This window comes from Scomber scombrus, chromosome 5, assembly GCF_963691925.1.
Source record: "Scomber scombrus chromosome 5, fScoSco1.1, whole genome shotgun sequence".
NCBI lineage: Eukaryota > Metazoa > Chordata > Actinopteri > Scombriformes > Scombridae > Scomber > Scomber scombrus.
Window position 1 is genome coordinate 2873138 of NC_084974.1, and position 19179 is coordinate 2892316.

At 40.9% G+C, this 19179-nt stretch overlaps 1 protein-coding gene across 1 annotated transcript in view; it reads left to right on the top strand.

The window, feature by feature from the left end:
* bcas3 (BCAS3 microtubule associated cell migration factor) overlaps positions 1–18078 on the top strand; it is a 363376-nt gene extending 345298 nt beyond the window's left edge. Inside the window, exon 24 of the mRNA XM_062419168.1 lies at positions 16290–18078. Coding sequence (XP_062275152.1) covers positions 16290–16438 — 149 coding nt within the window. The 3' untranslated portion in view covers positions 16439–18078. The remainder of the gene's footprint in view (positions 1–16289) is intronic.
* Positions 18079–19179: the final 1101 nt, after the last annotated feature.

Consider the following 19179-nt stretch of genomic DNA (forward strand, 5'->3'; position numbering starts at 1 on the left):
CTTTGTGCCGAGCATCAGAAATGGACTCGTGGCGGAGGGCGATTCCACTTCGCCCAATCTGTTTCACCGCCGCCGGCGCTGACGGCGTCGGTACGCAGCGAAACACTTGTTGTCGCTGTTGCTTCTGTGGCTCGGCTGACTCCTGAACTCCGGCTTCTGTCAGATGGCTCCGCTCTCTGTGATCCGTGAGCCGTCACTCAAACTGCATCCAGGCCATTTTTCTTCCAAACTGTCGCTCCAGCTGATACCAGTGACTTCCATCATGTGACACTGAGAGATTGAACCATATGGTGGGATGTTACAAAAATGCACATTTGTACATTATACACTGAATGACAGCGTTGGGGCGTAATGTGTTCCAAAGTACGGTTGAATCACCGCGCACGTGTATGGCAGCTCAGAAGGGACAGCATTCACTTTGTGGAAATATTCGCATTATTTTGAATTTAATTGTGACAGCAGGTGTGAGTCAAACACCAACACTCCCATCCTGCCAACTGAGATTCCAACAAAGACTTTTTTTTAAATTATTTTTAATGATTGAAAAATATTAACAGTACATTAAAAACACATTGACAGTACAACACCATGTACAACACCATGACTGCCTTCGCTGAGAGACCGCCTGAAAGTTTTCCCTCCTTCTTCACCGTGACTCCCTAAGCATGCAGAATTCTTGGAGTCGATCAGGGAGGCAGTCAGGAGGAGACTTTTTACCCTAACTTTGAGTGTGGTGTATCAGAACAGGTATAAACTTCATTTAAAGCATACTAAACCCCTGTAGGATTCTAAACTAAAACCGCTATAAGCATCGATTTATTATTATTGCACTCGAGCTACTTAAACACCAGAACACACAGTAACATGCTGTGTAATATGTCTTCAGTACCACTTGTGAAAGGACCTGTGTTTGTGTGCATGAAGGCAAAATCCATTAAAACCCTTCAAAGCATTTGACTTAAAAGGACATGAGAACATGATTTAAATCAACTTTTGTGAATTCACAGACATTAAAGTAGCACACAGTGCACTGGCTCAGCACGCACACACTCACATGAGAAAACTTGTTCCGGTTCTATATGCACAATGCAAAGAAGATGAGATCACGCACGTCATACTTTCCATAGCTGCAAGAGTGCACAAGGGTGTCATCTGCTCCTGTACTTGAGTACCGTGACACCTACAAGTGGGCCAAGTGCACACGTGAAGATTTGAACATACTGTTACACTTGTGTTGCTCACTCATAGTGTTGCATATGATTCAGGTCAGGAAAAAAAAATAATAATAACTTTATTTGTATAGCATCTTTCATACAATAAATGCAGCTCAAAGTGCTTTACAACAAAAGAAATGACATACACCAAGTGCTCCATATTAAAAGGGACATAAAAGGAGCGGGTTAGGGTTAGGGTTATTTTCTTGTATATCCCAGAGACAACCAGAGGTGTTGTGGCAAAATGTTTATCCCTTCAGTAACTAGGAATGTTTATTTCTAAAGCCTAATTTCAATCTTTATTGTATCATTAAATGTTTAGCATTTTCATACAGGAAAGCACATCCATAAATAGTGATGTCATCAAAACATTCTTCGGTTGTATAATATCACAATCCAGTGCATGTAACATCTTAACATACATGATTTAAGTACATATAACTTGTGCAACACATACAGTATAAGCACAATGTTTTGTATTCACACGCATTCACTCACTCAGATAGTGTTTTTTTTCGGGGGGTGCATAAACTCAACGCACTTGTATACAAGCATTCTGCTCACACCTCTCATGTATACACATATATTACACACACGCACAATCTCTCCTAACATGACCCTGCACACGGGTGTGTGTGCGTATCAATAAAATATGGCGGCATGAATAAGTGATAGGATACATAATGGAGAGGCAGCTGAGCTGAGCTAGTCCAGCTTTCCACAACACTGGAACTTCCTGTCAACAGACTGTCTAAGCAGGGACATACGTGAGTGTGTGTGTGTGTGTGTATGTATGTACGCATACAGTATATATCAGGCCTCACTCGAAGAACTAGTTAGAGAGAAAGTTAGAGGAGAGGGTGGATGGAAATGGGTCAGCAGATGTTCTGAAATGAAATTATTTCATTTTTAACTCTTTTAACTTCCATATTTTTGACTTTCTAACACTGGTCTGTGCCGGTATGTGTGAAGCTCCAACATTTGAAATGTGACTTTCAGCTGCTGAGCATCTTTCATTTTACAAGCTACTGCATGACAAAGCAGCCTGCAGCGTACTTTTCAAACCATATGAACTTTTAACAAAGATAAATGATGCAAAACACCAGAATGATCCACGACCGCTGTTAACCTATAAAGGAGACAGATGATGTCATACATATAAAAGATTCACAAAAATACTCTGTTCCTGCTTTTGTAATTGTATCATTACTTCCTTAGTGATGTGTTTCCTTTTTAAACAGGATTTTTTAGGGAACAATAGATAATGAAGGAACAACTGTTAATAGACATTAGAGAGAGAAGGCTATAGGACTTCAGTAGGCTGGCAGAAATGCAGGTTGGTTGAAAATCTTCTGATTACTATAAAGGTCGGATACTGTGATCACTAATGAAGATGTACAGATTTCTAGGAAGTAGCAGTTTTAGAATAGAATAAAATAGAGTGGAACAGATCTTTATTGTCATTGCATCAAGTATACAATGAAACTCTGTTTGAGCAGTCCAATCGCAACATAAAAAAATAAAATAGAATATAAAATATATACAGATAACACTAGTACACACACACAAAAGCCCAAACACATCTCACCCATACCCATGACCACATACACATTCATACCCATACGCATAAAAACTTTAAAATATGTGTTCTAAAATATAAATAAGTATATAAATAAGGTAAATGATCTCTGCTCAGTATGTATAACATGTAAATCCATATGGGACACTAACTGCAATTCAGTTCTTTAAGGTGCATTAACATCTCTATAATGTTAAAAAAAAAAAAAAAAAAAAATCACAACAGCTTTTAATTGAAGCTGGCTTTGATTTCCCAGTGTGAAGGCAGGGTGAGGAAGCTTCTACACATTAGCACATTTTACAGGCTGCCATCGTATCCTCTTCCTCCATGACAGGAACGTGAGCGGCTTTGATTTCAAGTGAAAGGCTCAACACGACCGCGCAAAGTGTATCACTCCAACTGTAGTAAGATGTGAACTGACTACAAACACAGACAGGGAAGTGATGATATCATGTACTTTGTGTTTGTACTCATGCACACTGATATGATAATAAGGCTTGCTCTACATTGAGGATCTGTGCAGCCACATGTTCAACATGAAAGCTCAGCCATGATTACGCCACATTAAAACAATTAGAGCTGATGTATGAAATGTATCTGCTTCATGCTGATGCTATAGAGATAATGTTATCTCACTCCTCCACTCCAAGTCACTCAAACGCAAACAAAAAGCAATACAAGGATGTCTAATTCAGTAATTAGGAAATGAGCCAAAATGATCCTAATGATGAGCACAATAATCTGCTAGCGCAGACTGACAGTAATTTGAGAGGAAGATTACACAAGATAGCGAGAGCTTCCTTTTACATTGCTAGCTATTTCAAGCCTCTGATTGGTTCGTGTACGTTCTGTTTTCCTGTTAAGAGGTTAGAAGAACCGTTTTTTTAACCCAGAAAAGCATTTGGCTTGTTTGATGAAGCAGATTACCTCCTGCAATTTAAAGTGATTCTCTTCATTTTGTCATTAAGTGATGAACACAATTTAGCATCCTGTAGGAGGTTTTGCAAATATAAATAGTATCCACGTTACTGACATTTAAAGAGTATAGTTATTATTTATGTGCATGTGTACATCTGCTATGTAAGTGTTCTTTTCTGTCGTGCTTCGTTAAACTTGTGTGTATATCTTGCGTATGCGTGCCTGGAGTTTGGAATAAACATTGTGGATCAGCAGATAAAGGGGCAACATTTAAAGTTACCATCCACTCTGAATGTAAAAACAGTGAGCATGCACCTATCTATTCACTTGATGGCAGCCCCCATAGCGAATCATCTATACCCACATTCGGCAAAAAGTTAGCGAGTGTTTATGTCATACCCTGTGTCTGCCAGTGCATCACTCACTTACTTGTTTTTTCCAGTGTAAACCTTCTATCCTCTTCTCTCTTGACCCGCATCTAACCTGTTTAAAGAAAGAGCAAATGCTTCACATGAAAGCAGAATAAAGGAAATCGTGCTTCTTAAAGGTCAAACCCCAGGTTAAAAGCTGACCTTTTTCTACTCAACAACACACTTGCTGTTTATTCAAACCCAAGAATGATAAATTTGTCCCCTTGAAAAACAGCTTTTCTACTGTATATAAAGGCAATACATATGTGATGGAGGTTCCTCTTTGTATCCTGCTTCTTGTCTACAAGCAGCCTTTCAAAAGACTACTGCCCTTTTATAGAGAACAGCTGAACCTTTTCCCTTTTGACCCCTTGCTGACTCTTTGACTGTGTGTGTGTGTGTGTGTGTGTGTGTGTGTGTGTGTGTGTGTGTGTGTGCGTGTGCGTGTGCGTGTGTGTGTGCGTGTGCGCGTGCAGGTGTGTGTGTACAGTATGTGTTTGTGTGTCTCTCAGGGTTAACTTGTACACAAGTACCCATAGTACATTGGTGTTGTGCTTAATGGAGCCGTACTCTTCCTCTTACCAGTTGTGTAGTCCTACATGAGTTTGCTTTCATTTGCTGCTGTTCTTGTTTCACACTTGTTCTGAGAAAAGCATCACACAGACCCATATGTGTGTGTGTGTGTGTGTGTGTGTTGGTGTGTAAATGTGTGTGTTTGATAACTGTATTACTGCAGCGACTACATTTAGACAGAAAAATATGGCCACTATTAACATTTAATCAAAACAGCATCAGATTGACTGTGGATGCAACTGATGCTGAGAGACATCAGGTTTTTTAGTATTGCAGAATGAACACATCATCAGACATCAGAAAAGGTTCCCAGCTTATAATGTGCAAAGCTATGTTAGACAGCAGTGTGATGAGGGGGACTAAGACAATACACCACTTGTCCGTATTGTGTCATTTGGGGACATTAACACACACCAGACACACCGTGCAGACAGAACCACTCAGGTTATAGTAGCCATGATGTGCTAATCCAGGAAAGAAGGAAAGACGTATTGTGTATTGATGTTAGACAATAGGTCAGTGACCCATCCTGACAAATATCAACCCTTAATGAACACTTAAGCACCGCTGGTATGCGGTCTTACATAGAAAACAAAAGGCGTGGTTGTTTTGTCTGAAAAGAATGTATCTTTTTCAATTCCCGGCTCCTCCAGTCTGCAGGGTCGATGTGTCCTCGGGCAAAATACTCAACCCCGAATTGCTCCCGATGGTTGCCCCAACAGTGTATGAATGTGTGAATGGGTGAATGTGACTTGTAGTGTACAAGTGATTTAAGCGGTCAGAAGACTAGAAAAGCACTATATAAGTACAGTCCATGTATCTAACCCTAACCCTAATCCTGTAATATTTGATGGTATTCCCTACAAAACTGTGAATATATTTTGGAAGTAGTTGATATTAAGGTTTCATTGGACAGTTTACATTACAGAGTCATTTTCAGCACATTTACTCTCTCAAAACTAAAAAAAGTACTTTTGGGGGACATGCTGAAAACTTTGTATATGGGGATTTTCTGAGGTGAAAATGTACAAATTTAGAATCTTATATGAATATTACATACTTTATAGGTAGGAAAGAAACTGATACAATACAAAATCAGAGAACAGACTGAACTATATTTAGGACCCCTCTCTCTAACATTAGTATGTATTGAATATTAAATGTACACTGATAGTGTGATACACTATATATCCAAGTTCATAGTACTGTATAGAATGATTGCAACAATCTTGGTACACTAAATATCTTAAGGAGCAAAGCATCACTACATTACCAAATAAGTGCATTCTCTATTTAAACTAAATTTCCAATATAAGTGATTGGGGACAAATTTCACAGCCATTGTTATTGTATTCAAATAGACCAGAGAAAATGTGAATCTATTCTTTACCCTACACCACATCACACACACACTCTCACACACACACACAAAGCAGCCTGATCTGGCCTTACCTTGGCGTGGTTGTGGGGCTGGTCAGATATGTGATGTGATGATGAGCGACATCCTCCTGACTCCGTGCTGTCCATCAGTTTTTCTCGGCGGACACCAAACACCAGCTACCTCTTTCAGCTGAGACCGGCCCTCCTGTCCAAAAGCATTGACAGGGGTCTCCCAGCAGGCCTGTCAGAGGACATCAGACCTGTATGTGAGCGTGCGCATGTGTTTCTGTGTCCAGGTTAGAATTTCAAAAGGCAGGGATCTGTTTTCCAGCGTAGACAGTTGTGTTGCTTGTGAAGTGCTTATGCAAGTAGAAACATTTGAATGTGCTTACTGTTGGTGCGCTTGTCTTTTCAAGATGCTTACGTGAGCCCCAAGCACTTTTTGACATTTCTATAAAAGAGGATTGTAAAATTTCCCCAAAACCTTGCGCTGCCTTAGGAAAGGTAAAAGAGGCAGCTACTGCTTAAACAAGACAGACATGGGTGAGAAATTAAAGAAGAAATAACATCAAGTGTTCATCAGTGAACATCAAGTATTCAGTAGGGTTGAGATCTGGTAATGTAGAGGCCATAATATAAGATCATTTTCTCATTCATTAAACCCCCTCTGTATTCAGTATCTTAAAGTTTGTGGCTTTATTTTCATTGCTCCAGTCATCAGTGTTATCAATACTCACCAAAGTAATTGCTAGGATCTCTTAATGCAGCAACATTGCTACAAATACACTGAAACCAGGTGAGTTTGATTAGCTACCTTTTCATTTGGAGGCAGAACTGAAAGTGAGCACACCTGTAATGTCTCGTAATTTATATTTAATTTATAATCATTCAGACACAAACACACTTTGGATGATATTTTTACTGTACGCCTTTGGTTTCCCCTTTGAAGTAAATTTGACTCACTCGGAGGTTTGTTTTCCACCTGTGTGATCATCTAACCTCTCGTGTGCAGGACACCACCCAACCTATACAATAATACAACTCAAACCTGCAGTTGAATTACTCGTGGTTAGTTCTGTGTGTGTTTGCTTAATGTGCAACTTCAGCTGAATGTACTCAATACGACATTATTTTTCCATATTTGCTGTTCATGGTACTCATTTGAAACCACCAGCCTGGTTTTGTTGTCGCTCTCGTTCGGCTCACGTCTGAGAACAGCAGTCGGTCTATAAAAGCAGTTCCATACAGAGTCCAGTGGTGAGGGCGGCTGTCAGTCTGCTCTGGGTAAGTAGCAGTCAAAGCCTGGGTCACCACTAGGTTTTCATTTGAGCTTTAATTCAAAGCGGCCCAAATAGAGTGTCAGGAGTGTCCCGGCCCGTTGTTGGCACCCCTTCTAATGAGCAGCCGCTGGGAAAGTTGTGGTCAGCTGTGTATGTGGAGCTGGTGAGGCTTTAGAATATACGGCCAGAGAAGACGAAGAGAAAGTCTCAGCTCAGGGGCCTGAATTAGCCCCATGAATCACTTACTTTCTTTTTCATTTGTTCCTTAATCACGCAACCTGTTGAGTAACATGATTCATGGGAATAGCTGCTGGCTGTGGTTTACCCTGTGGAGTTCAAGCATGAGGCCGACAAGCATTCTCAGTGGACTTGCCAGTATGGGGGCTGGACACTGTTAGTGTTTTTTTTTTTTTTTTAAAGGTGCTTAAAGCTTCTCTTGGCCTCTTTGAGTTTGTTGGAAAGCTGTAGACTGAGGAATGAAATAACTGGACTCAGAACTTAAGTGTTATCAAGCTTTAAACCAATCCTTTTAATCAGTGTTTCCACTCTGCAGGCAAATATGAAGGATAAATACGAATGAGCGATTCAAGTGGAAGAGATGTCCACATCCAGCACGTGGCTCCGTTCGAATCCTGTACATGCCACTCATCCTGATATACTGTATGTGGTGTGTGTGTGTCTGCAGGCGCGTTAATGTGTGCTGTCTCTTACACTAGGAGGGTGTGTTAAGCCTGGCTTTTCACAGTCCATCAGGATGATCTCCGGTAGATGTTAATGAGCTTTCCCACTAATGTGTGCTCAGTCGTCCAACTGGACAGCTTTCTAAGGATTGTGTTGAGCGAGGGCTCACATATTGATGATGACATGATTTCATGTGTAAAACATCTTTAAGTCCTTACTATTAGTGTATCTGAACATATTTTGTTGTTGTAGTTAAGTGCAGTACCTTCAGGTTTAACATTATAGTGCTACAAATGATGGACTTAAGTAATGACGACAGTACACTTGTTATTAAGCACTATATGTGGAGCTGAAATGTGTAGCCAGTGGCCTTCCTGATGCAATTTTTTAATTTTATGTCCCTCTTAAAACCACAGCTTTGATCACACTGTTTTCTGCACCATACCCAACAGTTATTCTATCAGTTCCCACTGAGGTAGACACTTAGGAGCTATTATTTCCTCAACCCAACTCATCTTTTATGCCAACTCAGGGATTCAGATAAAATAGGCAAGAGAAACATCATTAACAATAACACCAAAATCATATCCTCAGTAATATGTTTGGGAATTTGGCAGGTCTAAATATCCAAGAAAGTGTTTACATTGTGTGATTACACATTTATTACAAATGTTTTTGAGGTTAATTTACTGTCTAAATCAAAACATTGGACTTAATTTTGGCAAAATGTTGATACAGTTTTAAAAAATATATTAATTATAATCTCTGCCAACTACATACTGTATGTGGCAGTATTAAGAATGTGTTGAAACAGCATTTATACCATAATGTTAGGAGATAGATTGAAACATTTCCTCAGGTAGATATGTAACTGCACTGAAAATAACTATTATCACTGCATGTAGAGACCTACCTGGCAGATAGCCCCGTCAGTACATTGAATAAGAAGGTGTGGACCTCTAAAAATGCCAGTGGATACATTACAGATACAGATAAATACAGTATCCTGCTAGAAAGTCATAGCGGAGGGGACACTTCAATAAAACATGTGTTACAAACACCAATATGGCAAAAAATATTAGTTATGAATACCTAAAAACAGGAGGGTGTCATCTGCTAACTGTGTATGAATTTATCATGCAGGGTCTCAGTGTAGACTTGCAGTGTCTTTTTCATGATAAAGTTTCCTTCAGCAAGATGTTAAAACCCAAAAATGTCTCCCCACATATGCCTGGGAAAAAGTTGCTCTGAACTAAAGCTCCTATTAAATGTCTGTTGTTTTATTTATAAAGGACAACACTGAGCTGACCCTTGGTGATAGTAGCTACTTAATAAACACAAACTCAGGCTGTTGGTGTGTTCGTTTTAGAAATGCCAGTGCCAACCGGAAGGAACCCAAATGTGGTTCAAATGTGTGTGCAAATGTGTGTGTGTTACCTCACTGGGACCTTTTTCAGTATAAACACCCACCTTGTTGGGACCAGTAGTCCTCATGGGGACTAAAGCCCAGTTCTAATGAGTGTGTGTGTGTGTGTGTGTCTGTGTGTGAGTGTGTAAGAGGTCGTTGGGGGTTGGAATGTGACGTGAGAGCACTAATCAGAGCCAGCTGGGGCCAACGGTGAGATTAAAGTTAAAACACAAAAACAATCAGCTGGGATAAGTATACAATCGCTATGGGTTACTGCCTCCATCCCAGCCTCTCAGGAGGGGAGAGGGACAGAGATGGAGAGAGAGAGAGAAAGGGAGAGGATGGATAGAAGGATGGGACTCTACCCGGCCCCGGCTGGCACAGACCCCTGATTAAGAGCTCCTTCGTGTTCTCTTTGATCCTTTCCTCTCTCTCCACCACACCGAGACTAGTCTCACCACAACGTGAACATGACACACTGCGACACACAGCCGGTCAGACCCACAGGAAGTGCTCCGCATATGTAGCTGTGTGTGTGTTCCTACACTGTATATCTGCATTTGTGAGGGTTTATGTCCTCTTGAAGATAGAAAAACAAGACTAATCCATTTGATGTTTTGACGGTTCTTACTTCTAAAAAGGTTGTAGGTTAGGGTGTTGGCCTGGTGGTAGGGTTAATATTACAAATAAGGTAAAGTAGGTTGGGTTAGGGTAAGAATTTAGAAAGTTATCTTAAGGTAAAATGATTTTGATAGAATCTTGACCATTGATTGGATGTTCAGGGTAGGTCAACACCCAGGTCTAAGATTTCTTGAGACTCAGAACCTCAGCATTCTTCAATTTCAGTGCTTGTCGGATTGTCAAACAGTGTCTGAAACCCCTTTCCCTAACACCAGTTGCAACGTTGCATACTTAGAAACTTGCCAAAACAGACAATCCAACTTAACGCAGTGATGTGATGGATGACCAGGTGTGCAGAGGTGTGAAAATAGACCGGGTTCAAACTTCTCAGTCTCTTAAACTCTCTTTCTCATTTTTCGCACAACTACTTCTAACTATTTCACGTGCACAACCAAGTGCAACACCATCCACGTCTTTGAAGTGACGTGACTAACCCTAACCCTAACCCATTTGTATGATTCACTGTGTCAAGTCTATAAAGACATGCCAAAGACACAAAGCCTTTATAGAAAGCATCAGGAGATGGTGTGAAGTAGACATAAAGAGGCTACGTTCAGGTGTGGTCACTGACGCGCTCGGACGTCATATCGTAGAAACTAACTGAAAGCTTTTGAACTGGAGGTTTCGAGTAAAAGTTCAATTCTGGTTTCGTACAAGTCACCAACTGAATAACGAAAAAAAAAGAAGAACTCTGACAGGACAAGAAACGAGCAGTCAGGACCGTCGCATGCTTCTCGTGCCGGGCTCTACAAACACGCGCCCGCAAACCTCCACAATTACGTAACTGTGGTGGATGCGTTCCTCCGGACTCTGCGGCCGCGCCGACTGCACACCACTCTCTGTTGATGATTGGTCTGTGGGACCACTGACAAAATCACTTAGGCTTCCATATCCCTTTGTTTGCTTGCAACCTGTCTGATCATCTGACTGCTTGTGTTTCATGACCTGTCAGACTTTGTTGTATCCATGTTGCCATGTTGCCAGATACCAACATTGGAGAGTACAAGGTTATCACAACAGGATAAAATGACGGCCAAAGCTACAAAAATAAAAAAAACAACAAATTGTAACAAGCCTGAATTTGTGCGAGTAAGACAAAATGATGTGCCTGTGAATTCTGAAGTTGGAGCTACAGTATTTGTTATACATTTGAGAGTAGTTTTTAGCCTGCGTGTTTGTATGAAAATGAAAGTGTGTATGCTGGAGTCTGTGTGTGTTTGTGTGAGAGTATAAGAGGATTAAAGCCTGTTCACAGCCGAGGGTGCAGACTGGACCATTTCTGACTATTCCCTCTGCGTATCTGATAGGCTGATGAGGTATTAACTTTGCCGCTGTGTTGTTATATGTGTACTCTGTCTCTGTTGGATTGCGTGAGGACATGTCTCCAAAAAAGTCAAATTTTCCTCCCTGTTCAACACTGCCAAGAACTCCAGTCCTCTTCAACTCTGGCCTGAAAACCTCCTCCGTTATCTCCAGCTGTGGCATCCGCTGCTGTTTTTACTGATAGCTTTTTCGACTCTGTATCTTGTGTTGACTTGCACTTTCTTTTGAAGTCTGGCAACTGGTGTCGACCCAGCGCACAGCTCCAGTCCCAGCGGCTGTACAGACTCAACTCCAGTAACACAATGACTCCCGAGATTAAGCTCTACGCGTGCCGATATCTGGAGACAGCTTTCTCAAGTCGAGAACATTTTATTTTAGTGTCTGATGATGGTCAAAGTGCTGTTAAAGAAGCTTTTTCCCCATCTCTGGAGAAAACACTCCATATTACATCCAAATAAACACATTTAAGATGCTGCTATCTGCTTTCAAAATTCAAATGCATATCATTTTTGGCATTGGAAATGGCATTTATAAAGATAAGCCACTATATACCGTAAAAACTGGTGTATAAGTCGCACCGGTGTATAAATCGCAGTATATTTTGGAGGGTGTCATGCTGGGAAAAACACTTTTCTATTAAAGACTGGCTTATTTGAATGCACCAGTGAGGTGTATAAGACACACCTCACTTTTCAATGAAAAAAAATTGCATTTAAGGTGCGACTTATACACCAGTCTTTACGGTATTAGCACGAAATATTTATCAGCCGGCTCAGATCAGCAGCACTCTAAAAGCCCCTATCAGTCAAACTTTACAGTAGTTTCCATTTCTCCATTGGCCTCCCTCCAGAACGGCATTATCTACACATCACGACGGACAAAACCACCTTGTAAATAACCATATTACTTTACCTAGTGACATCAGCCCCAGAGGAAAAGATCCCCAACATTAGAGCGCTGGGGGATTGTGTCGGGGGCGTGAGAGGTTAAGACTTGTTGAATAGCTGGTAGGCGTCACACAATGAGGTGGATTAGGCAGCACTAGAAAGGGCCTTTAGGGCTTTACTGGGGTGTTCAGCAGCTTACAGCGCCTACAATAATACAGCAACAGTTCAGATCCAGCTGGGCTAGAGGTTGGCAAAAAGACTAGCTGGGGGGGGGGGGGGGGGGGGGATCTAATTCTGTATTCTCTCTCTCTTTCTCTCTGTGTGTGTGTGTGTGTGTGTGTGTGTGTGTGTGTGTGTGTGTGTGTGTGTGTGTGTGTGTGTGTGTGTGTGTGTGTGTGTGTGTGTGTGTGTGTGCGTGCGTGCAGTTCTGGTCAGAGTGGCAGGAAACAAGATGGCTGAGATGTTTTTTTTATTTGATAGCTCCTAATTTATTTGAGAAGAAGAAGCAGCTTATGGAGTTATTAATTGCTAGAAACAAGCATTTTGCAGCATTTTGCAGCATTTTGCATCAGATCCTCGGGGGTCCCCCTGAAAATGTGTGTCTCGCTGGGAATTGCTGGCACAGAGGTGAGGAGTCGGGAAGCAGCAGCAGAGGTGAAGCTCTGTCTCAGTGGCTCCAGCACTCTGCTTTCCTGGAACGGCGACTAGAAAAAATGATATCATGACAGATGACCCATATTCTTCCAGATAAACCCCAGCATGTGTGTGTGTGCGATATACTTACATGTATGAGACGTACATGGAATGAACCAGATTATTAATTGAATAGACAATGCATTCAATTTACTGCTATTAGCCAGTCTGTGCTGTTCTTCTTGTACATATACAGTGGGCAGGTGCAACAAGACAATACTATATAACCATATATCCACATGTAGATTGTATTGTCCCTTATCTCCCAACACCACCCCAAACCTATAACATAAAAAGGAATATCTGGGATTCAAACACACACACTACATAGTAAATAAATGTATAAATACATACACAAAACAATACATAAAAAGAGAGAAAATATTGTTATATGCATTATATATGTATTTTTAAACGGCTCAAAAAAGTAGGAAACCTAATTTGTAAATTCAAAAATGAGATTTTACATACATTAAGGGTATATCAGATATATATATATATATGATAATTATATATGTGTCACACCTTTCATAGTAAGTGGAGAGCTGTAGAGTCACAATTTTCTTTTGCAGTTTTTATGCTTACAGTTTAAATTCAAATAATGATTAACAGCTATTAGCAATGTCATTAAATAGAATGGCAGCATTGGCCTCGTAGCTCACTGTAACTGTATTTAAACTCAGAGCAGTGTGAAACAGCAGTCCTCACCTTGCCCTGGGATTAACTGCAGCATTTCTGCCCTGTGTAATGTTGGGGAATTAAACCAGAAGGGTGGGAGAGGGGGGGCAGAGGGGGGGGGGGCTGGCGCGCTGGGATAACACCGCAGAGTGGCACATTGCGTGTTAGCCGGGATAATAACAGTGTGGTTTGTATTAGGTTTCCTGAGCTGAAGTAAGAAGCTCTCTGCTTCCTGCATACCCACCATGACAAAGAGAGTATCCATATTAGCGTCTGAACATCTGCAGGACCTATTAAACACTCGCTGCGGTTTTATGTCAGTGCACCATGAATTCGAAAAGACTCTTAAGCTAATTAGGTCTCCTGTTCATCTCAAGGTCACTGCTGTGTTCTGCAGTAACGTTTTTTGACTGACAGGAGTGTGCAGTTCCACGTCACCTCAAACAGCAAAAAAAAAGAATTCATTGCTTGATATTCTGGCGCAGTAAAAACTCCAGCAGTGGAAACTGTTTTAAACTGATACCAGAAAGAAAAAAAGTGTAGGTCAGAGCAGATTACACCCACAGACTACTTACAGGCAGCATCTCACATGTTATTTTAGAACAGTATTTATGACGGTTTTCAGTTTTTTTTACTGTAGAGTATCATGTTAGTATTCTGTGATTTCAGCTCACATGTCGTCCCGGGAGACGAGGAGGTAATTCCACATTAGTTCACCAATAAATATCACAAAATGTATCCTGTCCTCTGTGTGACCCTCATCAGAGGTTATAGTGTAACATGTCTTCTGCTGTTTTGGAGCCTAGAAAAAGCTAGATATGTGTGGTTCAAACTCACACATTGCTAATGTAATCAAGCCAGGCGGTACTCTGAGCATTATACTTGAATATCTTTAGCCTAATAAATAAATAAATACTTTAATATTTCACCCTGGACAGTTTTAAACCTGTTCGGAGAATGCTTTAAAACCTCATGTAGGGAGATAAATGTGAGAAAGAAACCCAAATTTCAATTTTGGGTTGAGCTGGACTCTGATTGGTTGGCTCCAACTTTTGTCAGGAGGCAAGTTTAAAACATAGAAGGAAAAAAATAAATAAATGTCATGCAATCAGACACATGAACAACACCCCCCCCCCCCCCCCCCCCCTACCTGGAGAAGCATGCTGTAGCCTTTAGTCATACCAGATATGAGCCTGTGGCCCAGATGTGGCTCCCAGTGTGTGGCTAAAGCTCCGTCAAAAATGAAAATGTAATAATAATCTCTGTTGTACAACCCTTACATGAACACAGGTCCTCCCACGTGCGCCTTTTTTCCCTTCTCACGTACATACATTATCAAAATCCTGCTCTCAATTTTACCGATGACAGTCACACTCCGTCATGGATGCGCTGCCGCCGCACGTTCGCAGGGGCGTCGACCACACTGTCATCAGAGCAGGCGCGGGCAGCAACCGGCACACTAAACCCCAGCTACACGCCTGATGGACGTCAGACTACACTACATGCATCAAGGTCTTAATACTGCGCTGCCACTTACGCGCACGCCATTCTGTCCACATATCGATGGATATGGTTTACAGCATGTAATAACGGTAATAGGTTCCTTATGGGGAGATCTTCACCAGAGCGGCTCGGTCAGTCCGCAAGAGAGAAGGAGATGCTGGGATGTGGAGCAAGCGTGACATGTCAGAGAAATAGCGTGTGTCACCTAGAGCATGCTGGGAGAGTCTGGCAGTCAGATTTACTGATGCTGGGGGATTAATCCTGTGTTTGACTTACAGACACATGTCAGGTGTGTTTTTTGGTGCGATGGATAATTGTCGGTCAAACATGAAGGAAAATTGGTAGTATCACATTTATCTCCAGTGTTCTACTCATGACGTTATGTTTTGATGCTGCTGTCATCTAAATGTAATCATCCACTCATGTTTTGTTATGCGTTTTCTGCTGCTGTGCACCGTTTAACACTCCAAAAAAAATCATATCAGACACAAATTATGATTCAAAGCTGAGTATTTGAATATGTCTGGAGGGGATCTTTACACACAGGAGGGTTCAAATCTCAGTGGAATGTATAGGTACAAATACAAATAAAAATGAGCAATTTTTCAAATGTTTAAAGTCTTAACAAAAGCAGTCATACAAATAATCCTGCTGAGATGACTGCGTGTAAAAACTGGCACAGGTTTTGGCCGAAAGTGGAGGGGAAATATGATCAAAGAATACGAAGAGAAGACTTGACAGGGCATTTGCTGCCAGCTGTCAGGATTTGACAGTTTTGGATAGTCGGATGCATCGGGTGCATTTCAGTCTGTATTCAAGCTCAATATCTCAACACCTGATACGCAGCCCTAGCAGTGAGGGGGTTTTCTCTTTTTGTCATGAGGGGGGAAAGTGTAAAGTTACTCAGATGGATTTTATATAAAGTAATAATAAGTGAGAGTAAGTGTATACAAAATAGTGTTATTTGCTGCATGTGTTGGTCTGTGATGTCACTTGATGGATCTAATTCTGTATTCTCTCTCTCTCTCTTTCTCTGTGTGTGTGTGTGTGTGTGTGTGTGTGTGTGTGTGTGTACTTGCAGAGCTGCAGAGGGAGGGCAGCATCGAGACCCTCAGCAACAGCTCGGGTTCCACCAGCGGCAGCATCCCGCGCAACTTCGAGGGCTACCGCTCTCCTCTGCCCACCAACGAGAGCCAGCCGCTCAGCCTCTTCCCCACCAACTTCCCCTAGGAGTCCCACCTCTCCTTCAGGAAGAACCATCACCACCACCGTCCAGCCCACCCACATATCTGCCCCCCCCCCCTAAAATACCCACTCGCCCACCTCATCTGTTCACACACACAGCATCACACTGACACACTGATGTGTTGAACTGAAACCAAATCGTGTAGGGTTTGCATGTGTGTGTGTGTGTGTGTGTGTGTGTGTGTGTGTGTGTGTGTGTGTGTGTGTGTGTGTGTGTGCGTGTGTGTGTGTGTGTGTGCGTGTGTGTGTGTGATATTTCTGTTCTCATACAGCTGCTCACAAATCAGTGTGATGCCAGATACACACAGTATTAGTATTTTGATTTGAAGGCTGATATTTTTATCGAAGCTGCCGACGGATTTCCAATATTTTCAAATTTAAATTTAATGTCAAAATCATTCAAAAAAAAAAAAAAAAAAAGAAGAATTATTTAGCGTTTAACCCTCAAATTGCCTTCATGTCAGGTTGAAAACACCTGGATCAATTCACTGTAAACCCAAACTAATGTGGCTTACAGTTAACAGCCCTTCTAAATCTAAAAGAGTGTTTTGACACAGCTGTGGTCGGAGAGGATCTTCGTTTATTTGCAATAGATGATATTTAGTCAGAGATAGGTATCAGCCCCACATCTGAGTCGAACCCCGCTTTGTTACATGTTGTTAAATCACCTCTCAGAAGCCAGTTGACAGATGTTTTTTGGAAACCAGCCATCCTCTCCTGTCTGCAGTCTTTACGTGTGAGTTTGAAGTTTTACAGTGTGCCTATTGTCTGAATGAGCCATAAGAAAAGGGAGCGCAGACAAGAGGAAAAAATGTTTATTCCAGTCAGAGTAGCAGCTCCTTTTCCCTCCGTGTGTGCGCGCACGTGCGCGTGTGTGTGTGTGTGTGTGCGTTGCCGCTCTCATGGCCTCTCTCTCTAAATGTTTTTGATTTAATTTGGTCCTTTCATGCCTTTGATTTTCGCATAATTACATTTGACAAAAGATGCAGTAATGAGATGACACTATTACTACGTTCCTGAAGTAATTTAGATGTTTACAGTGTAATTGAGATATGTTTCTGAAATCATTTAGATATATTCCCCACTCGGTCTTTCCAGATAGTAAATTTTAATTGAGCGGAGTAATACAGGCTTGTGTGGCCGTCATGCTGTATTTTGTACATTAGCAACTTTTGACCAAAATCTTTTTTTTCCCCCCCTTGTTTAGTTATAGAGCTCTAAGCTTAAAAAGATATATATTTTCCTTAAATGTTCTAACTTCTCCCAGCGTTAAGACTTTGATCATCAGAAATTCCTCTAATAACCCCCAATATAGGTTAGTTGAATGTTTGGCTTGGTGGAAAATAATATGCACTATTTACAAAGAGTCACCTTAGAGAGGATGATATATGAAAATGATTTTTAATAAAAGAAGTAGTGTACAATCCCACACATGGGACCGGCTGCATGTCACGACGGGCCTGATGCTGCTCGGACACAGAGCGAGGGCATGAATCTGCTCGTCTTAATTCGGAGCAAATGCTTGTTGTTGACAGTAGGATTTTATTTGTTACCAAAAAAAAAAAAAATACTGACTTCTTTTCCCAGCATTCATGCAAAAGAAACATAATAAAAAAAAAAACTGGAGGAAATGGAACTGTTTGTCTTTTTTTTCTTTTTTCCTAACTCTGATTGCTCCTAATTGTACCGTTCAGATTTCAACCACGGCGGTGACCATCAGCACACAGTACCACTTGGTAATTAGTACCATATTTTTTAACAGGCAGTAAAGTGTTGTTAAAGGGACTTTTTATGGGCGACTCTGGCTCTTTGTTCTGAGGCAGCGGAGGACCGAGAGGGCATGTTTGTTTCTCTGCTTAATCAGAACAAAACTTCAAATGCTTAAAAAAAGAGAGGAAGTCAATGTTGTACGGAAACCATTTATACTCATTTAAATTAAATTAAATTAGTGGTGGATTATTCCTTTTATGCTTTATTTCAACTCATCGATGTGTTCATAAGCTACTAGTCATAAAATTTTAAAAAAGGGTCTTTGCCCAGCTACTATGGAATTAATCCAAACTTGAAGGAGATGGCCAGAAAAGAAAATTGCACAATAATTTAATATATAACTCAAACGTGCTATTTAGATTAAAAACAGTCCACACGTACGCTCAATTATTTATAAAGAATTAATATGAAAAAAATGTGTCACAGTATGAGTCCGGAGAACAGAACGAATACATAAAAAACGGAACCATTACGAAATGTGTTTATTTAGGCTTATACGCAAGACTCCCTTATGAATAAAGTCGAAATAAGCTCCAGCTGGCAAGATGTGTCGCTGCCACTTCATGCAGAGCAGAGTTATGCAACAAGCACAAAAAGGAAAACTACAGTTTCCATTTTAAAGCAAAAAAAACCCTTTTATTTCATTCCAACATGTTATTACAAACTTTTTTTTTACAACCTTTAATATATGCAAACGTACAAATTATAAATGCGGAGGAGTGATTCTTGAACATCTGGGCCACAATATGTTCTATAAGTAAGAATATGGTTTGTGTTTAATGAGGATACACACATTAAAAACTCTTCACACACACACATGAATTGAACAACATGAACTCAGACAGTGTCCGTTCAGCTCACTCTGGATGAGAGAGGTTTCAGCTGCACCTAAATAAAAATGCAGCAACTTTAAAAGCAGAAGTTTTTATGTCTATTCTGATGCTTGTAAAAAAAAA